General features: G+C 34.3%; 1 protein-coding gene across 2 annotated transcripts in view; it reads right to left on the bottom strand.

The window, feature by feature from the left end:
- ATP7A (ATPase copper transporting alpha) overlaps nucleotides 1–25855 on the bottom strand; it is a 107228-nt gene that overhangs the window by 30759 nt on the left and 50614 nt on the right. For both annotated transcript variants that reach the window (XM_016132642.2, XM_016132643.2), the window contains exons 3-6: nucleotides 12416–12905; nucleotides 10905–11630; nucleotides 5018–5224; nucleotides 2270–2433 (exon numbers count right to left, since the gene is read on the bottom strand). In XM_016132642.2, coding sequence (XP_015988128.2) covers nucleotides 2270–2433; nucleotides 5018–5224; nucleotides 10905–11630; nucleotides 12416–12905 — 1587 coding nt within the window. The remainder of the gene's footprint in view (nucleotides 1–2269; nucleotides 2434–5017; nucleotides 5225–10904; nucleotides 11631–12415; nucleotides 12906–25855) is intronic.

The raw sequence follows: 25855 nt of genomic DNA, 5'->3' as shown, positions 1-25855 counted from the left end.
ATGAAACAAGTATGGTCCAGATGCAGGAAAAAAACAATAGGTAGAAACTGTCCCTGAGGAGGCTCAGACACTAGACTTACTAGATAAAGATGTTATGTCAGCTATTTTAAATATACTCATTGAACTAAAGGAAATGAAGTCTAAAAAATTAAAGGAAAGCATGAGAATAATATCTCACTGAACAGAAGATATCAATAAAGAGACAGATACTATTAAAAAGGTCCCATGGAAATTCCAGATTTGAAAAGTACAACAACTGAAATGAAAGCTGTGCCTAGAGGAAAATTTATAGTTGTAAATGCTAATATTAAAAAATAAGATCTCAAATAAAAAACTTAACCTTCCACTTTAAGACATTAGAAAAAGAAGAACAAACTAAATCTAAAGCAAGCAGAAAGAAACAATAAAGATTGGAGTGAAAACTAATAAATTGGAGAATAGAAAAAAAAAATCAACAAAACCAAAAGTTGGTTCTTTGAAAAGATTGACAAAATTGACCAACTTTCGTCTAGACTGATCAAGAAAAACAAACAAACAAAAAAGACTCAGATGATTCATACCAAAAATAAGGAGTGTGACTGCTAATAGGTATGGGGTTTCTTTTGGGGGTGATGAAAACGTTTTGAAATTAAATAGTGGTGATAGCTGCACAACTCTTATACTAAAAAGCACTGAACTGTACACTTTAAAATAGTGAGCTTTATGATATGTGAATTATATTTCCATTAAACTACTAATTTTTAAAAGTCCTTTAAAAATAAAAATCTGCCCATTCTTTTTAATAGCTACTTAGCATCCCACAGTATGGATATATCATAATTTATTTATCTAGTTCTCAATGACTGACATTTAGTGTTGATCTTTTGCTCTTATAAATAACACAATGAACACCTTTGCACATGTCATTCATACGTATGCAAATATGTCTGTTGAATAACTTCCTACAAGTAGAATTTCTGAGGCAAAGGCTATGCACAGTTTTACTTTTGATAGACATTGTCAAATTCCTCTGTTGAGAGCTATCATCGATTGACATTGCGTGAGCAATATATGCAACATATGAGAGATCGTGAATGGTATTAAAATTGCTTTTCTATCTTTACTGATCTAATAAGTGGAAATAATGACATTTTAGTACAGTTTAAATGTACTTTTCTCCTATTATAAATGAAGTTTAACATCTTCACACGTTTAAAGAGGTACTGTTTCAGCTTTTCTGTGAACTGTCAGTTCCTATCCTTTACCATCTTTCTTTTAGGTTGCTGGCTCTTTTCTTATTAATTCATCTATGGTATGAACTACAATTATTTTACTTGTCTTTGGACTTGTTTACGGTGCTTTTCTCCCCAGAAGAAAATTTTCTGTACTTGAATTTATTAATCTTTTCACTTATGGGTTTTATATGATATTTAGAAAGGCCCTTCCTACTCTAGTATTATTTTTTTAATTAAAGGTTATATGATATCATTGGGGAAACCTGGGTAGAGGTTACATGGAAATTCTTTGTACTATTTTCACAACTTAATTATGAGTCTAAAATTATTTTCACAACAGACTGATAGACTGATGTATGATAAATATAGTAAAATGTTAACTGCAGAATCTAGGTGGTGTGTATAAGGGTGTCTGCTGTACAATTCTTTTGACATTTCTGATGTCTATAAATTTTATAATAAAATATTTTTTAAAAGCTCCAAATATTTCTTCTAGTAAATTCGTGAATTCTATTTTACATTTAAATTTTTGTTCAAACTGGAATTTATTTTGGTATGGGGTTAATTTTTTTTTTATTTTAGCTGTTTAAGTTATATAAATAAAAGTTGATTTGTTGGGATGGAGTAAATGACTGTTTTAAACCAGTATGCCTCATTGCTTCCTGGCCTCTTGGCTAAGATCAAGTATAAATCAGTATGCCTTATACCTGGTTTTATGACTTCATTTATAAAACTTAAAGTCTTTAATGCACCTGAAATTTATCGTTTTACATGCTACTATGTAGGAATCATATTTTATTTTTAAAAGTTGATTTTCACTTATTCACTCAAACCTGATTCTTCTTTTTTGCTTCTTAACAGAGATAAGATGACTACCTTTTACGTTCCATGCTTGAAGGCCACCATTAAGTCGTACTTTATCCTTCCATTTTCCAGTTTCCTTAATTTTCCTTTTGTCTTATTTTCTCAGCCTTAAATATCTTTGGAACTCTTTTCTGAATCCTTGTTAAGTTTTTCCTGGAAATTTTATTAATCACACAAAAATTCTTACTTACAACAAGTTCCAAAACACCATCTCCTTCACTGGCATTTTCTATCACAGTGGTTCCAAATCCAAGTTCTCGTATGAACTCCGCTATCATTGGGGGTTGTATAACAGCAGGATTATATCTTACTTCTGCCTTTCCAGCCATCAGAGCCACAAGTACAGAATATATTCCTAGAAGTATTGATAAGAAAAACAATTCAGGTAACATTCCTTATAAAAAAAGAATAATGTTATAATAGTTTTTTTTTCATTTAATCCCGAAAGGATTAAAGTGAATCCGGAGAAGTTCATTACCTAACTTATATAGTCTGGAACCCAAACCAAACTATTTGAAAAGGAGACCTTATTTCTTAAACTTTTTATTATGAAAAATTTCAACTATAATTATACAAAAGAGAGAACATAATAAACTTGATGTACTGATCAACCAGCTTCAAAAATTATCAATATTACTGGGCTGATCTTGTTTTATCTATATTCCTATCACTTACTCCCTGCCCTTTATCCTGATTATTCTGAAGCAAATCCCAAACACCATGTCAATTCACATGTAAATATTTAAGTACATATCTCTAAAAGATAAAGACTCTTCCCTTCTAAAGAAAAAAATACCATTATCATATCTGAAATTAAATAATTCTACAATATCATCGAATATCCAGGTAATATCCACATTTCCACAATTGTCTTATAACTGTTTATTAGTTTGTTTAACAGTTTGTTTGAATTGGGATCCAAATAAGGCCCATGAATTGCAATCACTTGAGACCTTGTCATGTAAAAATATAAAGCATTTTCAGAAGTCAATAAGACAGACTCCTAGAGAAGGGAACTCATGCACTTTAGAATCACTGCAGTTGTAGCAAAGAATCCAAGAAAGTACCAAATATATTACCAAACAATAGTCATTTCTAAAAATTCCTAAGTTTCACTGTCTGGCACACACTAATCTAAAGTGCTCTTATATCTAGAATAAAAAAGTGCCTTACAACTTGTTAACAAAACAAAGGAGTTCATTTTATGGCAGTCATGCTCTTCTCTGGTGCAAGCCTTTTTGTTAACAACTCCCACTTCTCTAAGCCAGCTATTGCTATCACTGCCAGGCAGAAAACGAATTCCACAAAGCAGAAATGGCAACTTTTTCTAGGAATCCATGGACCTTGATGGCTACCTGACAGGGAATGGGGATCAATAATCCATAGGTCAGCTCTGGGGTTTGATAGAAGGAAAAAAATAACCAAATATTAATTTACTAATAGTTTTTAATAAGAAAACAAGTACCTAAATATAATCTAAGTTTCCTATATACAGTGCTTCTCTGGGCTTTGTGGGCACCAAATAATTCAGAGGATCATGGGAAAGTGTCAGTAATAAGAGAAGGGGATAGAGAAAGCAGGAAAAAAATCATCTTGCTTCAGCAGAATGTAGTCGATAATCAAACAGAAATAGGAAGGGAAATCTAATTTTTTTAAGTTTGAAAAATAGGTTTCCTACTTATATAAATTGATAATTTTTAAAATTCTTACTTCCAACTATAATTAGAAATCTTTCTATTCATTTGTAGAAATATAATGTGGCCTAAATTGTGAAAAGAGCAGTTAAAAAAAAAAGATGTAATGACCCTGGCTAGGCCAATGGTATTCCTAATTGGGTTTTTCTGAATTGCCTAAAAATAGTTGGTTTTAAGATTAAACAGAAACCTTGCAAACTTCTTTTTGCTTTTATCTACTTACAACTTCCCTCTTTTTTTAATCAATCAAAGTGTACTATAAGCTTTAGCCTTGACTGTATTTTAATTATATATAATGGAGGCTGGAATGAAGGATGCAAAATGAGAGAATGCAGACAAGGTAACATTGAACTGAAGATCCCTCTACATAACGTACATTTTGTTATAATAATTTTCTGGCTTTTATATATAGGTGAGTCTACTGGCCACAAGCCTGCATTATTACTCTATATACTTTGAGTTATTTCCCCAATAGTGGGGATAAGCTTATACTAATCTTATTCAGTCCTTTTGACTAACAGCATGTATCATTAAGACACCTGTAGCTAGGGCTGCCTAAGTACCAAACCTATCTTTTAAGTCTCATTAAACATAATCACATATGTCTATGGTTAACAAACCTACTACGCCATACTGTGAAGTTTAGTAATATGACTGCAAATTTATAAGCTAAAACATCTGAGTGTGACTGAATAAAAAAATGTTATAGAATTTCTAAGATTTTATAACTTGAGATTAAAACTTGCTCACAATATTAAGTAACTTTTGAACATTTTTATGGAAAGCAAAGATCAATGAACAAACTGTTAGAACAATATAATTCTAAGCAAACATTTTTAGTCTCATGCTTTAGGTATAGTAATACTGAAATTTATGGATTCTAGCTGTTAGTTTTGAGTCTAACTTTAACAGGAAATTTATGTTTCTTAAAACCCATTGCAGCCAAGGTCCATAAAGAATAGTAATCTTATATATAATCTTATATATTTCCTTCTCCTATTTTCCTGCAAATTTCATTGATATTAAAATGTAAGCCTGAAGCAAACAAGATAGGAACTATATTTAAGGGAACAAAAGACTAACAAAAATTGGCTGTCAGGAAGTCAAGGTTGTCCTGTACATCACTGATAGTCTTTTTGAGGCCTTGGCAAGAATCGTAAACATGGTAACAAAACACATAGGAGGACAAAAAGGACAAATTCCTCAAACTAAAACATAAAACAACAGGATTTAAGAGTGTCTCACCTTCTTCTCGTCTTAAATTCCGTTCAATGTTTGCTACACAGGAAGCACAAGTCATACCAGTGACCTGTATGTAACACTTAGATGAAGTCTTTACATCCTCCTTGTCATGAATTGGTGTCATTATTTTAGTATAAAATTCATTAGTTGAGGTCAAAAGTGGCATTTCTGATGAGGGCTGAGCTATTACTACCAATGGCTCATTTGAATCTGGTGGACAGGGAAAAAGATTCTTTTTATTTGAGGTATACTCCCGCTGCATCCTTATCATTCACCACAATCCACCCCTCCAGGCACTGTCAATCCATTCCTTTAAAACCAGCTTGGACCTAGAGCCCTCAGCAATGTTATTTTTACACTTTCTAGGGAGGAAGCAACTTCCAATTTCATTGCTCCCATCCCAGTTCTGAGGAAATGAACACACTGAGTAAACAAAACTGGTCATAACAAGTTCTTCCAGCCATTATTTCCACCCCAAACTCTAGGTATAGAGTAGTTTGTTAATGGATAGCTCATTTTTACACCGAATTTTTATCATCAGTTAATAATTTGCATCCTGCCATTAAAGCAATTCATGAGATAGTAAGTGGAACAAAAAGCGTTTTGCAAAACAGCACTGCAGTATGATCTTATTTAAATTTTCTGAGTGTGTGTATATATGAAAACATGCATAAGAAAGCCTGGGAGGCTTCATGCCAAACTATGAACAATGGCTACTTTTGGGGTATGGGGTTAGAGCAGGAACAGACAAATGAACAAATTTCCTCTATAGACATTTCTGTATTGTTTGAATTTTAACACTAATATATAGAATTTTAAAATTACAATATTTTGTGGACAATGGAAGAAGAGGCAAGGAGTAAGTCAGCAGTAATCTTCACTTTGCACAAAGGAGTATTCAGAGAATCTGTCCGTAGAATGTTTATGGACTGTAGAACAGTGGGAAGCACCTATCATCCCATTAGCTCCTCTCCAGTCTCAGAAAATCTGCTATTCTGTTTCAGTTTATCCATTCCAGTATTAATCACCTCTTAAGAAGGCAGAAATTGTTCTCTCTAGTACATCCCTGCAGCTGCAAAAATTAGCAAAAGATTTTCTACTCTCCTGCAGAGATATGGAGAAAAATAAGTGAAGTGGAAATTTCCAGTAACCTATCTAATTTGTTCTTTCTTCCCCTTGAGCAAAAAACGGTTCAGGTCTATTTGGACAGCGCACAGAAGAAGCCCTACATAGCAGAGTTAATTTTCAGGATGCCAATGAATAAACTATAACAAAAGCCTGACCATGTCCTTAATGAATGATATAGACTCTTCAAATCAGTATAACAGCTCTAAAATTTTAATGCACATAAAGTCACATGGGAGATCTTATTAAAATACAGATTCTGATTCAGTACATGTAGGGCAGGGCCTGAGATTCTGCTTTTCCACCACGCTCCCAGGTAATGCAGAACTGCCTGTCAGGGTACAGCAAGGACACTTTGAATAGCAAAGGACTAAATCCTTCCAATACTAAAATGAGTCAGTCTTTGGTCTTGAGCAAATCGCTTTGGAAAACTATACTTATTCAATTAGGTTATAAGCATATTAAGAACATAGAGGGTAAAATTCACCAAACAGTAGTGTTATGTTAAAGAACTCAAGAAGGAGGTACGTTTGCCCAAAGAAATAGCTTTGGCTTTGAAAAAAAAACATTATTTTAATCTAGCCAGGATCTTACTACATTCTCACATTAAGTACTATCAAGACTTAATTTTGAACTTGGACAAAAAATAAAGTTTATGCTACTAATTATTTTAGGTCTTGTTCCAGAATGAGTTATTTCAGATACCAGAGGTAACCCAGAATACCATCTGCAACTTTCACACTTTAGAAGTACAGTATTAAATTAAAATAAGTTATAGAGGTACTCTCTTTTAGTTATCCTGGCATGACTTCTCAACAAAGATCCACAAAACTATAATCTTTACCCCAGTGACCGTGGCAAGCAGAAGAGCAAAGGCTTTCATCTTCCACAGAGCCAATGCAGGTGTTAAAAAGTCACAATGAATTAAACAGGCATAGTTTCTTTAAATTAACTTTTCTATAGGCTGTAGTAACTATACTTATGCCTAAACAAATGAAAAAGGAAGGTCAACTTTCCTGCACTGGAGGTACCAATCAGAAAAGATTCCAAAAATTTCAAAAAAGGATTTCCAATCTGATCCTCAAAACTGTTAGGTTCAGTGTCTGAAATAATGTGAAGAATACATCATCAGAAAATGGCTTAAAAACAATTATAAACATCATGTCTGAAACTTACTCTCAAATGATTCAGAAAGTTATGTATGTATGTTTGTATATGTGTATGTATATACATATGTGTGTGTGTATATATATGTGTGTGTGTGTGTGTGTGTGTATATGTCAAGAGAGAAAGAGAATGATAAAACATATGTGGTAAAATATTAACTGGAGAATCTGAGTGCAACTGGTAAAGAGGAATTCTTTGTACTATTCTTGCAGCTTTTCTATAAGTTTGAAATTAAAGATTAAAATAGTTACAAAAAAGGAAAAGAATTTAATCAAGTATTTTGTTTAATTGGTTACTGAAGACTTAACTTCATGTCTTTTTAAGAGAATGAAAAGATTGATGGCCATAATAAAATGCCCTCTTCCCATTTTTCTCACTATCTTAACATGTACGACTTGTCTAGGACTAGTATGACATGAAGGTGAAATGTGCTGATCTCTCTCTGGGTTGGGTCATAGTGGCTTGGATCAGCACTGAAGGTGACATTCAGAAAATTGGTAGCCACAATTTTGGAGGCATCTTAAACACTGGTTGATTTCTAGCAGAAACAGAGAAATTGATGTCAACCTTTTATCCCAACAATATGAGTCACTGTAGTCACAATTCTATCAATTCTTTTATGGTGACATTCACTATGCCAAGGTTTATTTATTTATTTTACTTATTCATTATGGCTATTAATGTGTTTATGAGTCCTAAAAGATGCAGGGCACATAACAGGCTTCTTGTTATTATTTGTTAAATAATCGATTCTTGGAGCCCTTGACAATAGTAGATTAAAGTAAAAGCCATTGTTAAAAGTCACTGGACATGTTACTTTCATGGTACCTGAGGCCTAAGCAAATGATAGACATGCTGCAAGAAACTATCAAGTACTCTTGAATTCCACTTACTAATCTGATCAAAATGTCTCTTATTGCTCGTGTCCATTTTTGAAGTCATCTATGTTAAGTTCCACTTTTTCTCTGCTCTCATTTGTTATATAAAACTTCTTAAATGTTAGCTATTTTAAATTATGTTACTTAATGTTGTCTTACATGAACAATGTGAATACATATTTAAGTCAGAGATTGTATTCATAGAGATCAATGAGGCAAATTATTTAGACCAGTGCTCCTCAAACTTTAATGTGCATATGAATCACCTGGAGACCTTATTAAAATTAAAATACAGACTTTGGTTTAATGGGTCCATAGTGCGCCAGAGACTCGATATTTCTAACAAGCTCCTTGGTGATGCTGACGCTACTGATCTGTGAACCACAATTTCAGTTGCAAAAATATAGGGCAAAGTGAATAGAATGAAATCTGTTTTTGTATCTAATCTGAAAGTTTATGAAGTCCTTCCTTATGGTAGTGAAAGATACCAGATTTGATCGTGAAAAATATTTCAGTTTTATACCATATGTGATATAATTTGGGTTTCTATATGTAAGAGGCATAGGAATATCACAGTGTAATTTGTTTGACTGATATTGATGTAAACTAATTTATATAGTGTCCATCATTGACAACATAATGCATTATATATGCCAAAGGATTTTAATTTAACAGAAACTCTGAGGAATAATTCCATATTATGAATTAGTGAAATGTAAATTAATATAATTTCAAATACTGCCATTTCAAACATTTAAAAAATTGTAAATGATGATAGATACAACTGAATTTTGCTGAAACTAATTTTAGTCACTTTTTATGGCTACCTGATACAGTTTCATGCCTAACATTTCCAATTTAAATTTTTCTTCTGGTTTCATAATTATTTCCTTTTGCAATTATGGATTTCTTATACTTTGTTCAGACTTTTAGTACTGGAGGTTCTTTATCATTTCAGTATTCTGCATACATTTTCTAATAGGGAAATATGTATCTTTTTAGAGCACAAGTATCTTGGACTTTTGAGATTTTATCAAAGTGAGAATTCTAGGTAGGAATGTAAAATGGTGCTGCCACTTCTGAATAAAGTTTAGCAGTTTCTAAAAATGTTAAACCTATTCATGGTATGACCCAGAAATTCCACCCAAGAGAAATAAAAACATATTATTCATGCAGAAACTTGTACATAAATGTTCATAGCAGTATTATTCATAATAGCCAAAGAGTGGAAACAACCTAAATTTCCATCAATTGATGAATGGAGAAACAAAATGATATATATATACACACACACACACACACACAATGGAATACTATTCAGCAATAAAAAGGAATGAAGTACTGATACATGTTACAAACATGGATGAACATTTACATACCTTGAAAACATTATGCTAAGTGAAAAAAGTTAGAAACAAAAGGACAAATATTCTCCACTTACATGGTAATTAGAATGGTCAAATTCATAATACAGAACAGTAGACAAAAGGGACTGAGGTAGGTTTAGGGGAAGGGGAAATGGGTATAGGGTTTCTTTTGGGGATGATAAAATATTCTAAAATTAGTGGTAATGGCTGCAAAACTATGCGACCATACTAAGCACTGAATTGTGTATTCCAAAAGGGTGAATTTTATGGTAAGTGAACTATATCTTGACTTTAGAGTGAAAATTTCATAATTTCTTCCTTTTGCCATGAATACAATGAGAATGTTTAATATGTCTCTGGGTCCTCTTTCACTAACTTATCTACCATAATAATTTGTGCATTGTTTAATATAATTTCTTATGCTTCTCAGTTTTAGTGAGCTTGAAAAGCGTGTATTGATATTTCATATTCTTCGTTATGATCAGAAGAACAAATGTTAATGATGGTATTGTCTAGAAATTAATTACACAACTTTTCCATTGTTATTTACAGCAAAAAAAATTCGTTAAGGCATTTCCAGTTTAATTCAAGGCTACGTGCAATTCAAGTTGAAAACAAGTTTGCAAATTCCACTGGATATGCATTTCTGGTTTCAGTTCAAGGTAAGAACTATCAGGAAACAGGAAGACTTTGGGCCAGTTCCACAATCAGTTTAATTTAAATACCTAAATTTAAATCTATGGTTAAAATTCTATAATTTCTTCTATATTTTTCCTTTTTAAAATAACATTTGTTTCTCCTATTATATATTCATAACTACATACATACATACATCCTTGTCACACAAAAACTTAAAATACATAGAAAAACACAACAGAAACAAATATCGCCATTATCTTAACAGTCACAAATAACTACTGTTAAAATTTTAGTTCATATCCTGCCAAGAATTTTAATCATTCATATAATAAATAACATATACATGGCATAAATCTTTATAAATGTGTTTATAAAATTTTGATGATACTGAATGTATAGCCTTTTAGCTTACTTTTTTTCATTTAACAAAATATTTCAGACACTCTCCTGTGGCATTAAGCATCTTTATACCATAATTTTTATGGCTTTATTTCATCATGCGGATATATCATGATTTAATGTTTCTAGCTTATAAATAATTATGCAAACATCTTTATGCAACTTTGTATACATCGCTGACTACCTCCATAGGATTTATTTCCAAAAAGTGGAATTATAGTGCCTATTACTCATTTTTATTGATAAAAGCCAAAAGAATCAGCAACATGGAGGTAAAAGAACATTAGAGGAATCAAATAAAAAAGTGATAATTACCTGACAGGGCAGCGTCAAATCCCATGTCTTCTATTGCATCTCTCAAAGTTTCTGGAGAGGTTAGTAGAGGATCATACTCAACAGTTCCATTGCCATTTGCAAGGGATACTCGTATGGACTTTACACCTGCCTTTTTTGATATAACACCCTCAATAGACTGTACACAAGAATTACAAGTCATGCCATCAATGTCTATCACAGTTTCTTGAGTTAGAGGCTGGCTAACTATGTTCAAAGGAATCTTTTGAAGAGATAAACTGGAGGGAGAGTTTGAGCTACTCTCAACCTCACCTGAAATACTAACTCTATATTGCCCTGGTGATATAGCCTCTATTGCTTTTCTCAGGGTTTCTGGAGTGATTGAGCTTGCATTGTACTTTACTATAGCAGATCTATTCTCTAAAGAAACTACTGTGCTGCTTACATATTGGAGTGTAGATAAAACACTTTCAATATTTGACACACATGATTTACAATGCATGCCATCTATGATAAAAGTGATTGTGGAATCATTGGTAGATGATGGGCTCCTTTGTTGGGATCCTTCTGAGGATTTGACTGGTGCATTCCTTAGACGTTCTATATCAATAGCTCCCAATGTAAGGTACTTGGGCTGTTTTTTGATGAATGCTGGAAAACCTGCAGCTTCAATCTGCTTTTTTATTTCCTCTACTGTGATAAGATGAGGTTGATAAACAATAGTAGCTTCTTGGTTGTCCAGGGAGACTAATCAATAAAAAGAAAAATAATTATTTATTTGTTATTCTTAGGCTACTTCAGAAAACATTCTGTAGATCAAATCCATACTACACACAACTGTTTCCCACTGTTCTCATAATTCTTTCTTAAAATAATTCTTTTCAGAAAATGGTAATGTTGTAGACTGAAAAAAAAGACATGTGCACTGTATCTATAGTCTGCAAGTTTCTGCATGCCTAAATAGAAATATATCAGAGTTAAAGACACCAGGCATGTGTCAAAAACCCTGAACTCCATGAATCATCACCCCAACTGCCTTTTATGCTAGTTTGAGACTCATTTAACTTTTTTTCAATTAGAGATGACATTCAATATTATTTTATATTAGTTTTGGGTGTACCACATAGTGATCCCCTGATTAGTCTAGTTCCCACCTGGCACTATACATGGTTATTACAGTATTGTTTACTATACTCCCTATGCTGTACTTTACATTTCCGTGGCTGTTTTGTAATTACCAATTTGTACTTCTTAATTCCTTCACCTTTTTCATCCACTCCCTACCCTCTGCCATCTAGCAATCACCGGGTCATTCTCTGTACCTAAGGCTCATGTAACTTCTAATTATAATCATTAACTTTACTGACATTAATCCTAGGAATACACTGTATCTCATACTTCATGAAGCAATAAGCATTCTAGACCCATGGATTCAAAACCCATGCTTAAGAAGAAAGCAAAAAGCTAAAACACCAAAACAGAAGATTAAGACTTTTAAGACAATCAAAAAAAAATAACAAAAGATATATCACCTTTAATTCGCCGAACACCTTGCAGTTTCCCAATTTTTCCTTCAATGGTGCTAGTGCATGAATGGCAGGTCATCCCTTCCACTTTCATCTTTAGCATGACTTCACCTGCTTGAGTCATACTATAATCTTCAAAGGTTCCTGACTTTTTCTCCAGAGCTCCAGTATCTAAACTGAGATCCGGAACCAGCTCTATTATCTGATTGGCATTCACTAAAGAAGGAATTATTGTCACCACTGCAGTTCTTTGCTGAGGGGAAATTTTAATGTCTGTCACACCCTTGGTTTTGAGTAATGTGCTTTGGATGTGGTCCCATGGTGGAGCCAGTGAAGCAGTAACAGTCAGAAACACAGTGTCGGTTAAAACAGGGAGAGGGCTAGAATTGTAGAGAATAGCATCAAAGCCCATGTCATCAATAACTTTCTGTAGGGTCTTTGGAGTCTGTAGTTTAGAATCATAAATAATTGCTGCATTTTTTTCTTCCAGTGAAACCTTTTGGAAAGAAATTTCAGAAGTCAGTTTAATTAACTTACACAACACAGAACCTAAAAACAGCAATCATTGTACCAAATTCAAAAAGAATGAGGCAGGCTAGGCAGGCTAGGCAATGTTTGCAGGTGAGGAGGTAGCCCAGGTACAGTGAGGAGGGAGGTTGGTTAAAAAAAAAAGAAGGAATGAAACAAATAGTTCAATCTAATGACGTTTCTCTATTAGTTCTCATCTTTACTACTCTTTTTGAAAAGAAACACAAAATGTTTTGTGTACCTACAGGAATGGTAAAGCTATACAGAGGCGTATATAACTCAGGTACTTATCAGGCATTTGAAACATGCTCATAGACAAACACACCCTAGAATTATTACCATGACTGTATGCATCTCTTCAGCTGATATCTTACAAGAATTTATGATATAGTCACACACACACACACACACACACACACTCACACACACTGGGTTGGGAGTCAGAAGATTTGAGTTTCAGTGTCAATTCTCCACTTATTAGCCAACCACACTCATGAGTTTCACTATCTGAAAAATGGGAAAATATGGCCTATTATCTTCTAAGGTTGTTATAAGGATCAGAGGAGTAAACAGATAGGAAAGCAGTTCTTTGCAGCAGTGAGTTATATAAAAGTAAACACTGAACAGTTAATATTTATTGAGCACTAATTATATGCGCTAGGAACTGGGATTCTCAGGATACAAAGCTGAGCATGACATAGTAATAAGGAGTAACACTAGAAGAGAGAATACAAAACAAAAAAACCCAAGAAACAAAAAACAGACACTCATTCGTTCCTAGGAAAATGGGTCAGAAAAGGCTTCTTAATGTAGATAATATCTGAATGTTAAAAGATAAACAGAAATCTGTAAGGATATATAAGACAGGGAATTCCAGACAAACAGAAGTACAAAAGTAGAAAAAGATGACAGGCTGGAGAATTAGGCAACTGCTTTATTATGAGGTCTCTTGAATGCCAATAATGGTTTGTCCACATAGGTAATAGAGAGTCATGGAAAAGTTAAACAGGGAAATGACATGATTATATTTGCATTTTAAAGAAGAATCATTTTGGAGGCACCATGGACTATGATGTTGGGGTGGAGTGGATTGACACAGGAAAACAGGAGATCAGCTAGGCAATAGTGGGACAATAGAAGGTCTGAATTAAGGCATGAACACTGGGGGTAAAGAGAAAGGGGACAGCTCCAAGATACATTCAGGAGAGCAAGACCTAGTAAGATTATAGAGGGTAAAAGAGATTACTAGGATGACTTACAGGTTTCTGACTCAGGCCAGTGGATAGATGGTGGTGTCACTAACTAATAGCAGAGAAAAGATGGAAACTGGAGGAACTTAAGAGGTCATAGTGGAGAAAAAAAATGAATTATTTTTAGATCTGTTGATTTTGAAAGACAATAGGGTATTAAAGTCCTAAAGGCAGTTAAAGTATGGTATTACTATTATTGATTCCTGGTGAAAAGCTTTGTTCCATAACATAAAAACAACTCCAAAAAATAAAGCAATTCAGAGTGGGAAATTACACTTTAAATCACCTACAACAGGTATATAATTAAATCTTTCACTTATTTTAATGTTATATTTTTATTTCTTCTGCTCTTAGTTATGGAACAGGATCAGTAGAATAAATGATCCAAAACAGAAGAGGTGGGAAAATAATTTATATTTTGTTTTAGAATACACTGTATAACATTTTCCATGAAAAAGCTGCAGAATAGCCAAAACACATATAGTTTGGACAGATACTTTTGAAAGTGATGCGATATAAACATAGCCACTATAAAATAAAGGCTTTTGTGTTTTTATATCTTTAAAGACATTCTCCTTTTAAGCTTTAATCTCACTCCTCTGAGGTCAAATGATTTTCTAATTAAGAAAATTACTTTAAAAAATTTAAACATTCAAGCTAAAGGCAAAGATGGAGAACAGATGAGGGGTGGGGGAGAAGTGACTATAAAGTGGCAACACAAGGGAGTTTTGGGAGGTGAAGAGACAGTGCTGTCCTGAGTGTGGTGGTACTTAAACAAATCTACACATGTGCTAAAATTCAACAGACTAAAAAAAAATCATAGAACTTTACACCAGAAAGGAGTCTATTTTACTGTATGATCATTTTTTAAACTAAAAAAATAAATAAATAAGTTTAAAAATTCAGTTACTCAGTTGCATTAGCCACATCTCAAGTGTTAAATGGCCGCCATACAGGAAAAGGTAGATATAAAACATTTCCATCAACATAGAAAGTTCCATTGGACAGTACTGCTCTAGGTACTACTATGCTTTTTATGATAAACTACTAAATTCTAATATCATTTTCCCTTTAGGTTTAAATACATTGTATCTGGTATCTCTTAAATAAGACCTGCTTTGAGCTGTTTTTTAATTTTTATTTATTTTTTAAAATAAATATATTGAGGTAACATTGGTTAATAACATTATAAAAGTTTCAGGTGTACAACTTTACAATACTTCATTTGTACAATACATTGTGTGCTCACTATCCAAAGTCTAGTCTCTTTCTGTCACCATATACTTGACCCCCTTTATCCTCCTCATCATCACACCACCCCTTGAGCTGATTTTTCACCTCCAAAATGTCAATTTACTAACATACCTAATGAGAAATTGTTTTTAAAACTGATTTTAAAAGCAAAAATCACCTCATCGCTAGATGGTCTGCTATACTTTCTACTACTCTAGCCTATCTTCTATTTATAAAAGACATGAGGAAACAAAGAATCTATGTACATAAAATACTATACGAAAAGGTTGTATTACCCCTATGTTGTTTTCATGCTACAGACTGGAAAACATTTCCTTATTCGGTAACTTGTATTTGTGTGTTTTTAATTGGCCAACCACATAGCACACACAAAAATGTTCCTTCTGTTTCCTTTTAGGGTAATAGGCCTCAACCTTTCCTCTGAAATATCAAAGAGACTTTTCAAGCCTTACATCTCAAAGTAAAGAAAAACAAGCAGCTCCTTTGTTTCTTTTCAGAGGACATTTACATAGTAATTATCACAATACTGTTCTGGATACCAAATCCTTGGGCAAGAAGCTAAAACAGCATTTATTTATTCAACAAATACTTACTGAGCGCCTCTTATGTGCCTGGCACTGTGCTAGCTGTTAGGGATACAATGGTGAGCAAAAACAGGCAGAGTTTCCACAGAGCTGGAAATTGCTGGTAGGCGTCTTATACTGGGTCTATGCAGCTATCCTTTCACATAATGCCCGCCAACGAAAACCGTGTCCACCTATTCCCCACGTTGTTGCAAAGTTTCAACAGTTTGTCTTCTCAGAATCTTTCATTACAAACCAAAGCTGTTACTTTTATTTTCAGAGGAAGTATTTTCCCATTATATCAATAGTTCTGAAAATAAACTTAAGAATCTACAAATTATGAATGTGGTTCATAGGAAGGACTCTAGGTAGAAGACTATTTCACTATACTTGGATGAAGGCAGGAGTGGGAGAGAAGAAATCAGTAGCATTAATAGTGGTGTAAAGGGTTGCCAACTGTACACACAAATTGTAAAGATCCATTATGTTAATGCAATGTTGTTCTTTATCTACTGAAATGTCTAAAACATGAAATTAAGGCATAGTATACTTTATCCATATGTGATTTCTGTATCATTTGCATAAATATACAAAGGCTGCACTGAGAGGAAAGGAGACATCTGAAAAAATGTCAAAAAATGCAAAGGGAAGGGCTTGCAGAAATGGCCAACTCAACCGGCTCAAGTCCATTCCTGGCTGCCCTCTCCCTCCTCAAGGACTCTCCAGCTCACATCTGTTGATTCATAGCTTGCTATCCAACTAATGTTCTTATCTCTATAGCTGTGTAAGAATAACAAGACTGTAAAACTGCTTGTCATGTTACAATTAGAGCTCAGCTTTTGGATAGGAATCTGCTGAGAAGGTGCCGGCATCAAAAGTGCTACTTCTCCTTATAGCCTCAGTGTCCCGTCTCTCCAAAAATCCTACAACAGTGTTGATAACGCCAAGGTCATGGGTTCTACAAGGCAAAATGACTTGTAAATAGCTAAGACCAGTGGTCTAGAAATTCCTCCCCCCATACAGCCCCGTGCCAGAAGCTCCCCCTCCAGTCCTGAGTCATGAAGCACATGTGAAACCTCAGACAAAGGAATCACGTGCCCCTTGCATGGACACTGCGAGGGTATATAAACTGTAAGAAATCTAACCAAGGGAAGATCGTGCTTTGGGTCTGTTGAATGCCCCACGCTCTCGGCCATCCGTAAATTCTCCTTCCTCTAACAAAGTTGTCTGAGCATCTAATTTTCTCCATTGGGGGTCACTTCCTGTAACAGCATTGGCTGTTCTCAAGCAACATGAGACCTAAAATCTTGGAGAAATCACCCTACCTCAAAGGGCTTCAGTTTTCTTGAGAGACTAGACTAGATAATCCATTTTAGTTCTAACTTTCTATAAAAGCTAAAAACGGTGTTACTACTACTACTTAAGAAGCCATTAATACATTTTTCTCTTTTGTATTCCTTCTCATCTAATAAAAGGTAATCCAGTTCCATTTATGAAGCCTAGGAAATTGAATATATTGCCCAAGAAACTGAGGAAGAAAATGAAAGCTAGGATTTAAATGCAGTCTATGTAATTCCAAAGTCCATGTTCTTTCCATCTAGAAATCATGAGGCTAGATGATTTTCAATTTCCTTGAATAACTAAAATTCTATGCCTGTGATTGGAGCAATGTGTGGCTTATAAATACAAACACCTAAAAAGTGTTTTCTTTTCTAGTGTTTGAACCAAATTTTCGTTCTTTGTTTCTCTTCCTACCTATATTTCCTATCTACTCCCCTACTGGTTTAAATTAAAAACGACTTAGAGAATATATTTCTTTGGCTTTTTCTAGCAGGATTGACAACGAGTGCATTCTAACACTTCCCATTTTTAAGTCATTTTGGGAAAGGTCCTTGGCTAAATTTTTAGCATTTAAATTCCTTTTTATCCCCTAGGAATTAATTTATATGTCATCGCAATAAACTCAGGTTGGCATCCTGCCCAGTCAGTGGGGGCAGTCTTCAGATGCTTTAAAGCCCACATTTTGATGTTTTCACGACAACTCAACATAAAGGTAATCAGAGGTTTTTGAGAGCTTGTAAAGATTCTATCTATCATTTTACAGAAACTGAAGTCAGAAAAGTAAAATGATTCATTAATTATTTTGAATTTCTAATATGTCTGATTCACCACTTATAGTATACTTTTGACTAAACTAAAAACTATTTTAATAGATAACAGAAATCCCATTTATATTACATACATTTCAACATAATTTCTATTGTTGTTTGTTAAAAAGATAATGTGTATATGTGATTCAGTTAACACTTTACTTTGATGCTTCAATCTAGGATACTGAAAATTAAAATATCAAAAGAGGAACATCACACTCCACTAACATTTATCACTTTTGACCAACCTAAATACAGGTTATCACTTAAAACTATTAAATAAATATATTAAATAGCAAATTACAATTATTAGAGATTAAAACAATAGCCCAAAACAATCTAAAAATTCATAAAACAAATATTTTAAAATTAAAAAGATGCAGAGATTGTTAGTTTTTTCCATTTTTCTTTTAAGCTTTATTGAAATATAATAGACAATTAGTTGCTCATATTTACAGTATATAATTCAATGAGGTTTTTTAATTATAGATGGCATACAATATGTTTCAGTTGTACAGCACAGTGATTAGAGATCTGTATAACTCACGAAGTGATCACCCCACACTAGATTTAGTAACCCTCTTCCCTTTACATATTAATCACAATATTGTTGATTATTTTCTTTATGCTACACTTCATATCTCCATGACTGTTTTGTAACTATCCATTTGTACTTCTTAATCCCTTTGCCATTTTCCACCATCCCTTCAACCTCCCTCACTCCCACCCCCACCCCCCACCACCGCCACCTAGTAGCCCTGAAAACATTCTCTGTATCTATGTGTTTGGTTCCATTTTTGTTGTTGCTGTTGTTATTGATTTTGTTCTTTAGATTCCACATGTATGTGAAATCATGTGGTATCTTTCTCTATCCACTTATTTCATTCAGCACAATAACCACTAGGTCAATCAAGGCAGTATCATTTTCCATCCCCTTCATTTTAGTCTGTGTGTGTCTTTTAATCTGAAGTAAGTCTCTTGTAGGCCGCATATGTAGGGGTTTTGTTTTCTTTTCCATTCAGCCGCCCTCTCCTTTGGTTGGAGCACTTAATTCTTTTTCCACTTGAGGTACTTGTTGATAGGAATGTAGTTATTACCATTTTTTATTCATGTTTTAATACATATTTTTTCTTCTTAAAAAAGTCCCTTCAACATTTCCTGTAATACTGGGAAGCTCTGTATCTGTACTTCGACTCTAAATGAAAGTTTTGCTGGATAAAGTATTCATGGTTGTAGATCCTGGGATTTCATCACTTTGAATATTTTGTGCCAAGCCCTTCTGTCCTGTATAGTTTCCTTTGAGAAATCAGCTGCCGGTCTTATGGGTGCTCCCTTGTAGGTAACTGTCTTTCTCTTGCCACTTTTAAGAGCCTCTCTTTGTATTTAACTTTTGGCATTTTAATTATGATGTGCCTTGGTGTGAGCCTCTTTGGGTTCATCTTTTTTTGGACTCTCTGAGCTTCCCGAGATTGTATGTCTATTTCCTTCACAAGGTGAGAGAAGTTTTCCCTCATGATTTCTTCAAATAGCTTTTCCACTTCTTGTTCTTCCTCTTCAGGTACCCTATGACATGGATGTTGTTACCCTTAATTCTGTCCTATAGGCTCATTAAATTATTATTATATTCTTGGTTACTTTTTCTTTGACATTCTGATTGGATGTCCTTGGTTTCCTTATCCTCTATATTATTGGTGGTTTGACCCTCTTCTTTCTCCACTCTGTTGATTCCCTCTAATATACTCTCCATCTTGGATAATGTATTTTTCTTCATTTCGGACTGGTTCTCCTTTATAATTGCCATTTCCATTTTTATGTTTTATGTTTTATCTCTTTGTGGAAGTTCTCATTGAATTCATCTACACTTCCCCTAAGTTCATTGAGCATCTTTATAACCAGTGTTTTGAACTCTGCATCTATTAGATTGCTTGGCTCCATTATTCCTGGATCTCTGTTCTGTTCTCTCATATGGTTTCTGCTTCTTTGTCTTCCCATTTTGGCTGCCTTTCTGTGTCTGTTTCTATGTACAAAGCAAAGTTCTTAAGTTTCCTGATCTCATTAGTGCGACTTTGTGTAGTAGGTGTCCAGGGGCACAGTCCTGAGAGGGGTTCGGCTGCAAGCCAAGTTTAGCCCCAGGCTGTGTCCCTCCAGGGCCACCTGTTAAGATGCAGCAAGCAATCCACAGATGCTTGCTTATAGTTGCCTCAAGAGACCACACCAAAAACCACGGTCCGCTGCCACCAGTGTGAGTCTTGGCACTGCTCAGCCAGTGGCGCAGGACTCGCTAAGAATACACTTGGATGTGACTTGCGTGGGGCTACAAGTTGGAGGAGGCAGTTTCAGGGAGTCTGTGGACGGAGCAACCTCTTGTCCAGTCTGATGATGTCTCAGCTATGGCAGTGCTAAGTCTGCACATTGGGATGGCGGAAGGCTCAACAGAGGAACAATGAATACCTGCACTTCTGTCCAGGACATAGCATCACCTCCAGCCCTCACTCCAACAACTCAGTGTTCTCCTGTAAGTCCCTGATGCCCTGGGAGCAGCTGACCAGGTGCTGGTGCTCAGAGAGAGCGAGTCCTTCACCATGAAAGTCCTGTCACAGACATGGCCTCTTTAAGAGAAGAAGCATCTGCAGCTGCTGCTGACGTAGACTCTGTCCCACTCTGCCACTCGGACCAGGCAGCCTCATGTCTTTTCCCACTCCTACCTTCTGCTGTTGCAGGGTGATTTCTTAGTTCTCTCCCTAGTTGTAGGACTTCTGTTCATTTATACCCCAGGCGACTCTGCTTGCTGCTTGTTCTGTGCTTCTATCACGACTTTGATGTGGTCACAAAAGGAGATGAACAAAGCTTCTATCATCTAGGCCACTTTGCCCCCTTATTAGTTTTTTTAAGTTGCAGCATTGATTTTCATGAACTAAAATATCTGTAAACTGATTGCTCTGTCAGAATATCCATTGCTAATATATCTTCAATTTACTTAAAAATTATACAATTAATGTATGATTATTCATTATTAAAAATTTATAAAATTATAAAAAGGAACTAGAATAAGCCCCTCTTCACACCATTCCTCTACTTCCAGATTTAGACCTTGGATTTTACCCTTTTGATCCTTAAGATAAAGTTCAACAAAATCAGAAACCTAAGCCTCTTTGAATAAATGATTTTACATTTTCATTGCTGGATGATTATTAACTAGGAATTTATGTTAAGCAAAAAGCCTGTATTACTCTAATACAGTGTTTGAAAAAAAGAAATGTTTGGTCTACTATCATTTGCCATAGTAAAAGCTAGGGGAAAAAATTCCAAATAGAAGTAAAAAGATTGATCTCTATTTAAAAAAAAAGAAAGAGACTGATCTCTATGCTGATATGGATCCACATCTAAGATATATTTGCTAAGTGAAAAAAGCGAGGTGCAAAACAATACGTGTAGTGTTTATATAAAAAGGGATTTATATACACACACACATAGATATATATATATAAATAAATCATTTTATATTCATTGTCTATTTGAAGGATACATATATAGCAAACTGATAACTGGTTTACCTTAGGAGAGGGATTTTACTCTGTACATGTGCTAGTTTTTCAAGAATTAAAAAAAACAGTGAAATTTAAGAGGAACAAGGAATGAATGTATTGATCCACAGAATGAATTTAGTTACTGTGAGCATCTAAGGTGGTCAGTTTTTTAAAGGATAGTCTATATCAGGAAAATGGACTGCAGTCTTTATCTGAATAAAAAGAAAAAGCACTTGAAAAGTTAGTTTAAGTTTCAAGGACAAAGCAATTTGCTAATAAGGCATTAACCTTTGAAGTTGTTCAGTACTTATATCTAATTAAATTTGTTTTTACATTTCCACTTTCAAAAAGGTCAAACAATCCCAGAGAAAGAACTTCACATTACACACCCATTTCATTTTCCCCCAGAACAGACCACTGGGGTGATTAAATTAAAGTTGAGCTAAATCCCTTTAAAGTCTGCAGTCTTGACATTGGCAGGACAAACAAGAGTATTACACTCATTTACAAGATTTACGATTTAAGACAAATTCTCAAAATGTATTTAAATGAAAAGCGGTAAAGAGAAATATTCATCCACTCTACTTATTCTAAAATTAGAGACTCCTTGACTGTTTACCCTCCTTGAATGTTGTTAATTAAAACTCCAATCTGTTCCTTTGTACCTTTTTTTTAATAAAGCAACCCCACTCAATTTAACATCACAATTACATTACTTATCAGAGTTTTATTTAAAATACTATCAGAGCTCCTTGACTTAGTCAAAACAATGCCCTCTGCAATCTGGTTTCTAAATTGACTGCACATTAGTCTTAGTAAACATAATCTCAGTAACTATGATCCAAAAATTTTAAAACTTGACAGTCTTTAAAAAGTGACCAGGAGACCACCTAGGAAGACCAAGTGCTGTAGGCATAAAAACTAAAAAAATATGGGATTGTAAACTGACAAGGTCCTTGCAATCTGTGAGGTCAACCAAAGGTTGCCTCATCTAAAGATAAATAAAATAAATAAAATACAATAAAATAAATAAAATAAAATAAAATATGACCAATATTTATGTATTAACATGTTGAGCTAAATTCTGACTATAAGTTAGGTTTGAACATGGACATTTTCTATATGATACCTATAAAGAGGTGAATCTACCTTTCGTGGCCTCTGAAACAAATAGTTTTTATTTGTTTATTATTTAAGAAAAATAAGACTATAAATAACAAAATTCTGTACAAAAGTAAATACTCTAAATGAGTAACAAAATTATGTTACAAATTTTTTAAAGCTACCAAATACAAAAAAAATCCATGAAATAACATATCTACTACTAATGCCTGATATACCTCTATATTTTATTTTCCTATATTTTAAGCTGTATACTCTGCTGCTTCAACAATAATTTTGTAAAAATACTTTGCAACATAAAGAAAAGAAAGATAATTTTCTTTTCCATAGGTCAAAATTGCTTTTATTAATGAGAATTGAAAAAAGTTCCTTTCAAAGTCACAACTAGATATTGATAAATTTTTAGAGCTGTCGTCAAACTTGGAAAAACTATTGAGCTGCTTTCATATATGAGCTATAAGTTTTCAGGGCATTTCAGAAAAGTTTACTTGTGCAGTGGTTAGTCTTAAATACTCTTTGAATCGATAACATTCATTTTCTACTTTTACACTGGGCCCCTATACCTATATATCAAGACACTGAGTGAGTTGTTGGGTGGTAGGGGTATTATTGTAAGCCATTCATACACCAGCATTTCCAGCAAAATGTAACTATACACAGAAGTGACTACGAACCACATATAGCCAAATATTCTACTAACCCCCAACTAAACATATTCCCAACTCAACCTCCCCTTAGTCAGATCTCCAAGATGCCCAAGGCACATTCAATACCACCCAACATAAAGGGGAAGTGTAACAGGGGGTTTCAAGGTGGAAACAGACAATAAACTTAAAGGACTGTGGTTAAAATATTTCACTTTTGCAAAAACACATAATCATGTGAACATGCTGCTAAGACTCCTTCCAGAGTCTCAAAAGGGGTCAATATAAGTGAGGAGCTCTGAAACTGAAGCTTGGTCAACTTCACAATAAATATGTCTCTCATCCTAGAAGACTTAACACTTAGTAAAATACTTTTATTAAATTTATTGAGGTAATATTGGTTAATAACATTATATAAATTTCAGATATACAACTTTATAAAATGACAGCGGTATACTCTATTGTGTGCTCACTATCTGAAGTCTAGTCCCCTTTCGTCACCTTATGTTTGATCCCCTTTACCTCCTTCATCCTCCACTCATCCAGTAAAATATTTTTTAAAGGAAGAAAGGTCAACAATATACTTTATATCAGATAGGCTTTTGACTAAAGGAGGAGAGGCAGAGCTGCAAAAGGCAGTGTGTTTCCTTTTACTTTTAGCAATCAAATTGTGAATGTGCCCTGGAAAGTACAGCCTTAAATATCTGTCACTGGGATCCATATAAATCACAGCTGATAACACAAAGTGCTTTTACATTATATCGCTGCTACTTTTTCTTTATGACTTGATCCAATTCAAATGCATTTTTCTGACCTTAAACAGGCCGTATTAAACAGAGGTTAATTCTGAGAAGATGCAGTAGGAGTAGTAGCCTTATGTATAAGTGGGGTGCAACAGGCTTTTTTTGAAAATCTATACAGGAATGTACTTGCGAATGTCAAAGCAGAATCTAGTCCTTTAGTTATACATAGATATGTTGGCAAAAACAAACACTAATTTAAAATAGTTTGCCAGAGAGTAAGCACTTAAGTCACTTAGAGAAAAATTATGTGAACTAGTTTCTAGATGGTTAAAATAGCTTTACTGCAATTAACACAGACAATAAGATTCAACTTTTACTCTGGATCCCAGCACCAGCCATCTTAGATCAAGTGGAGAAACCTTAATTGGTTTCATTTGAGGATAAATCAAGTATAAGTGTCACACTTACTACTCACTGAAATGACTTGTTTTTACTTTTATTTTATTTGATCCCCCCACTACTCCGACTTCCACCCCTGACCTGCGGATGTTGCTGTCTCCTGGGGGGCCTGGCGTGCCTGGGGTGTGTGTGGGCCATGGCTCCACTGGGGCTCAAGCCCAGGACCTTCTGTGTGTAAAGCAGATGTGCTAACCACTACTCTATGGATCCACCCCCAACTTGTTTTTAAAACTTTGGGGCTGAAGGTTGTAGAGTTACTTTTGTCATCCTCTTTTCAATCAACAAACTGCAAACTATTCATCTAATTTTTGGATAGTTATGAGCTAATGAAAAATTACAAAATGTTTTTATACATTTGAATATTTTGAAGATAAATTCATTTGAGAAAACCTGCAATATAGTAAATATTGCCACTTCTCAGCTTTTCCAACTTGGCTCTCTCCCCAAAGCAAATTAAAGAAAGCAGCATCCTGGTGGAGGGAGTGGAGAGAGGCAATGAAGAGCCTTTAAAACTGGAATTATGTGAAGGTAGATGGTGAATACAAAAGAAAATCCTACTTTTGGACTATGTGAAAGTGGAAAATTCATATCAAAGTATTTACGTGGATGCCTAAGGACAAAACATAGCAGAAGGCATATCATACCATGTAGATAAAGCTTTTCTAGCCACAACATTTACGGTCTTAGCTGACCAGAGTGTGTACTTGTAGACAACAAACGAGAGAAACACTATTTTCCCACCATACAAAATGGTGTGGATCCAGAGTGAAATGGATCCAAAGCATACTTTGTCTTCTCTAGCTAAGATGAATATACAATTCAGACATGGAAAAAAATCACTTACGGTTTCAGACATGGAAAAGAATTACCCATATATTGGTACCACACTTCACATGACTCTTGAATTAAGAAAATTTTGTATCAAACTTCATGAAGAATCACTATGTAACAATTAGCTAATTTTTTGTAATGAATACAAGGTAAACTGAAGCCAATTTGCTCAAGATCTTTTGAGAAGTCTGAATAACAGACAAGAATATTGTAGAGACAAGAAGTATAAATCCTGTACTTCACTAAAAAGCCAAACCCATTTTGAAAGCTCTTAAGAATATATGGGTAAAAATTAATGTTTAGATTAAGAATAATTAAAAGGCAGAGCTCCCATAAGTATCTAATCTGGAGATACACAAAATATTCTAGTTCCAA

This window comes from Rousettus aegyptiacus, unplaced genomic scaffold, assembly GCF_014176215.1.
Source record: "Rousettus aegyptiacus isolate mRouAeg1 unplaced genomic scaffold, mRouAeg1.p scaffold_m13_p_9, whole genome shotgun sequence".
Lineage (NCBI taxonomy): Eukaryota > Metazoa > Chordata > Mammalia > Chiroptera > Pteropodidae > Rousettus > Rousettus aegyptiacus.
This window is presented reverse-complemented; position numbering and strand designations above follow the sequence as displayed.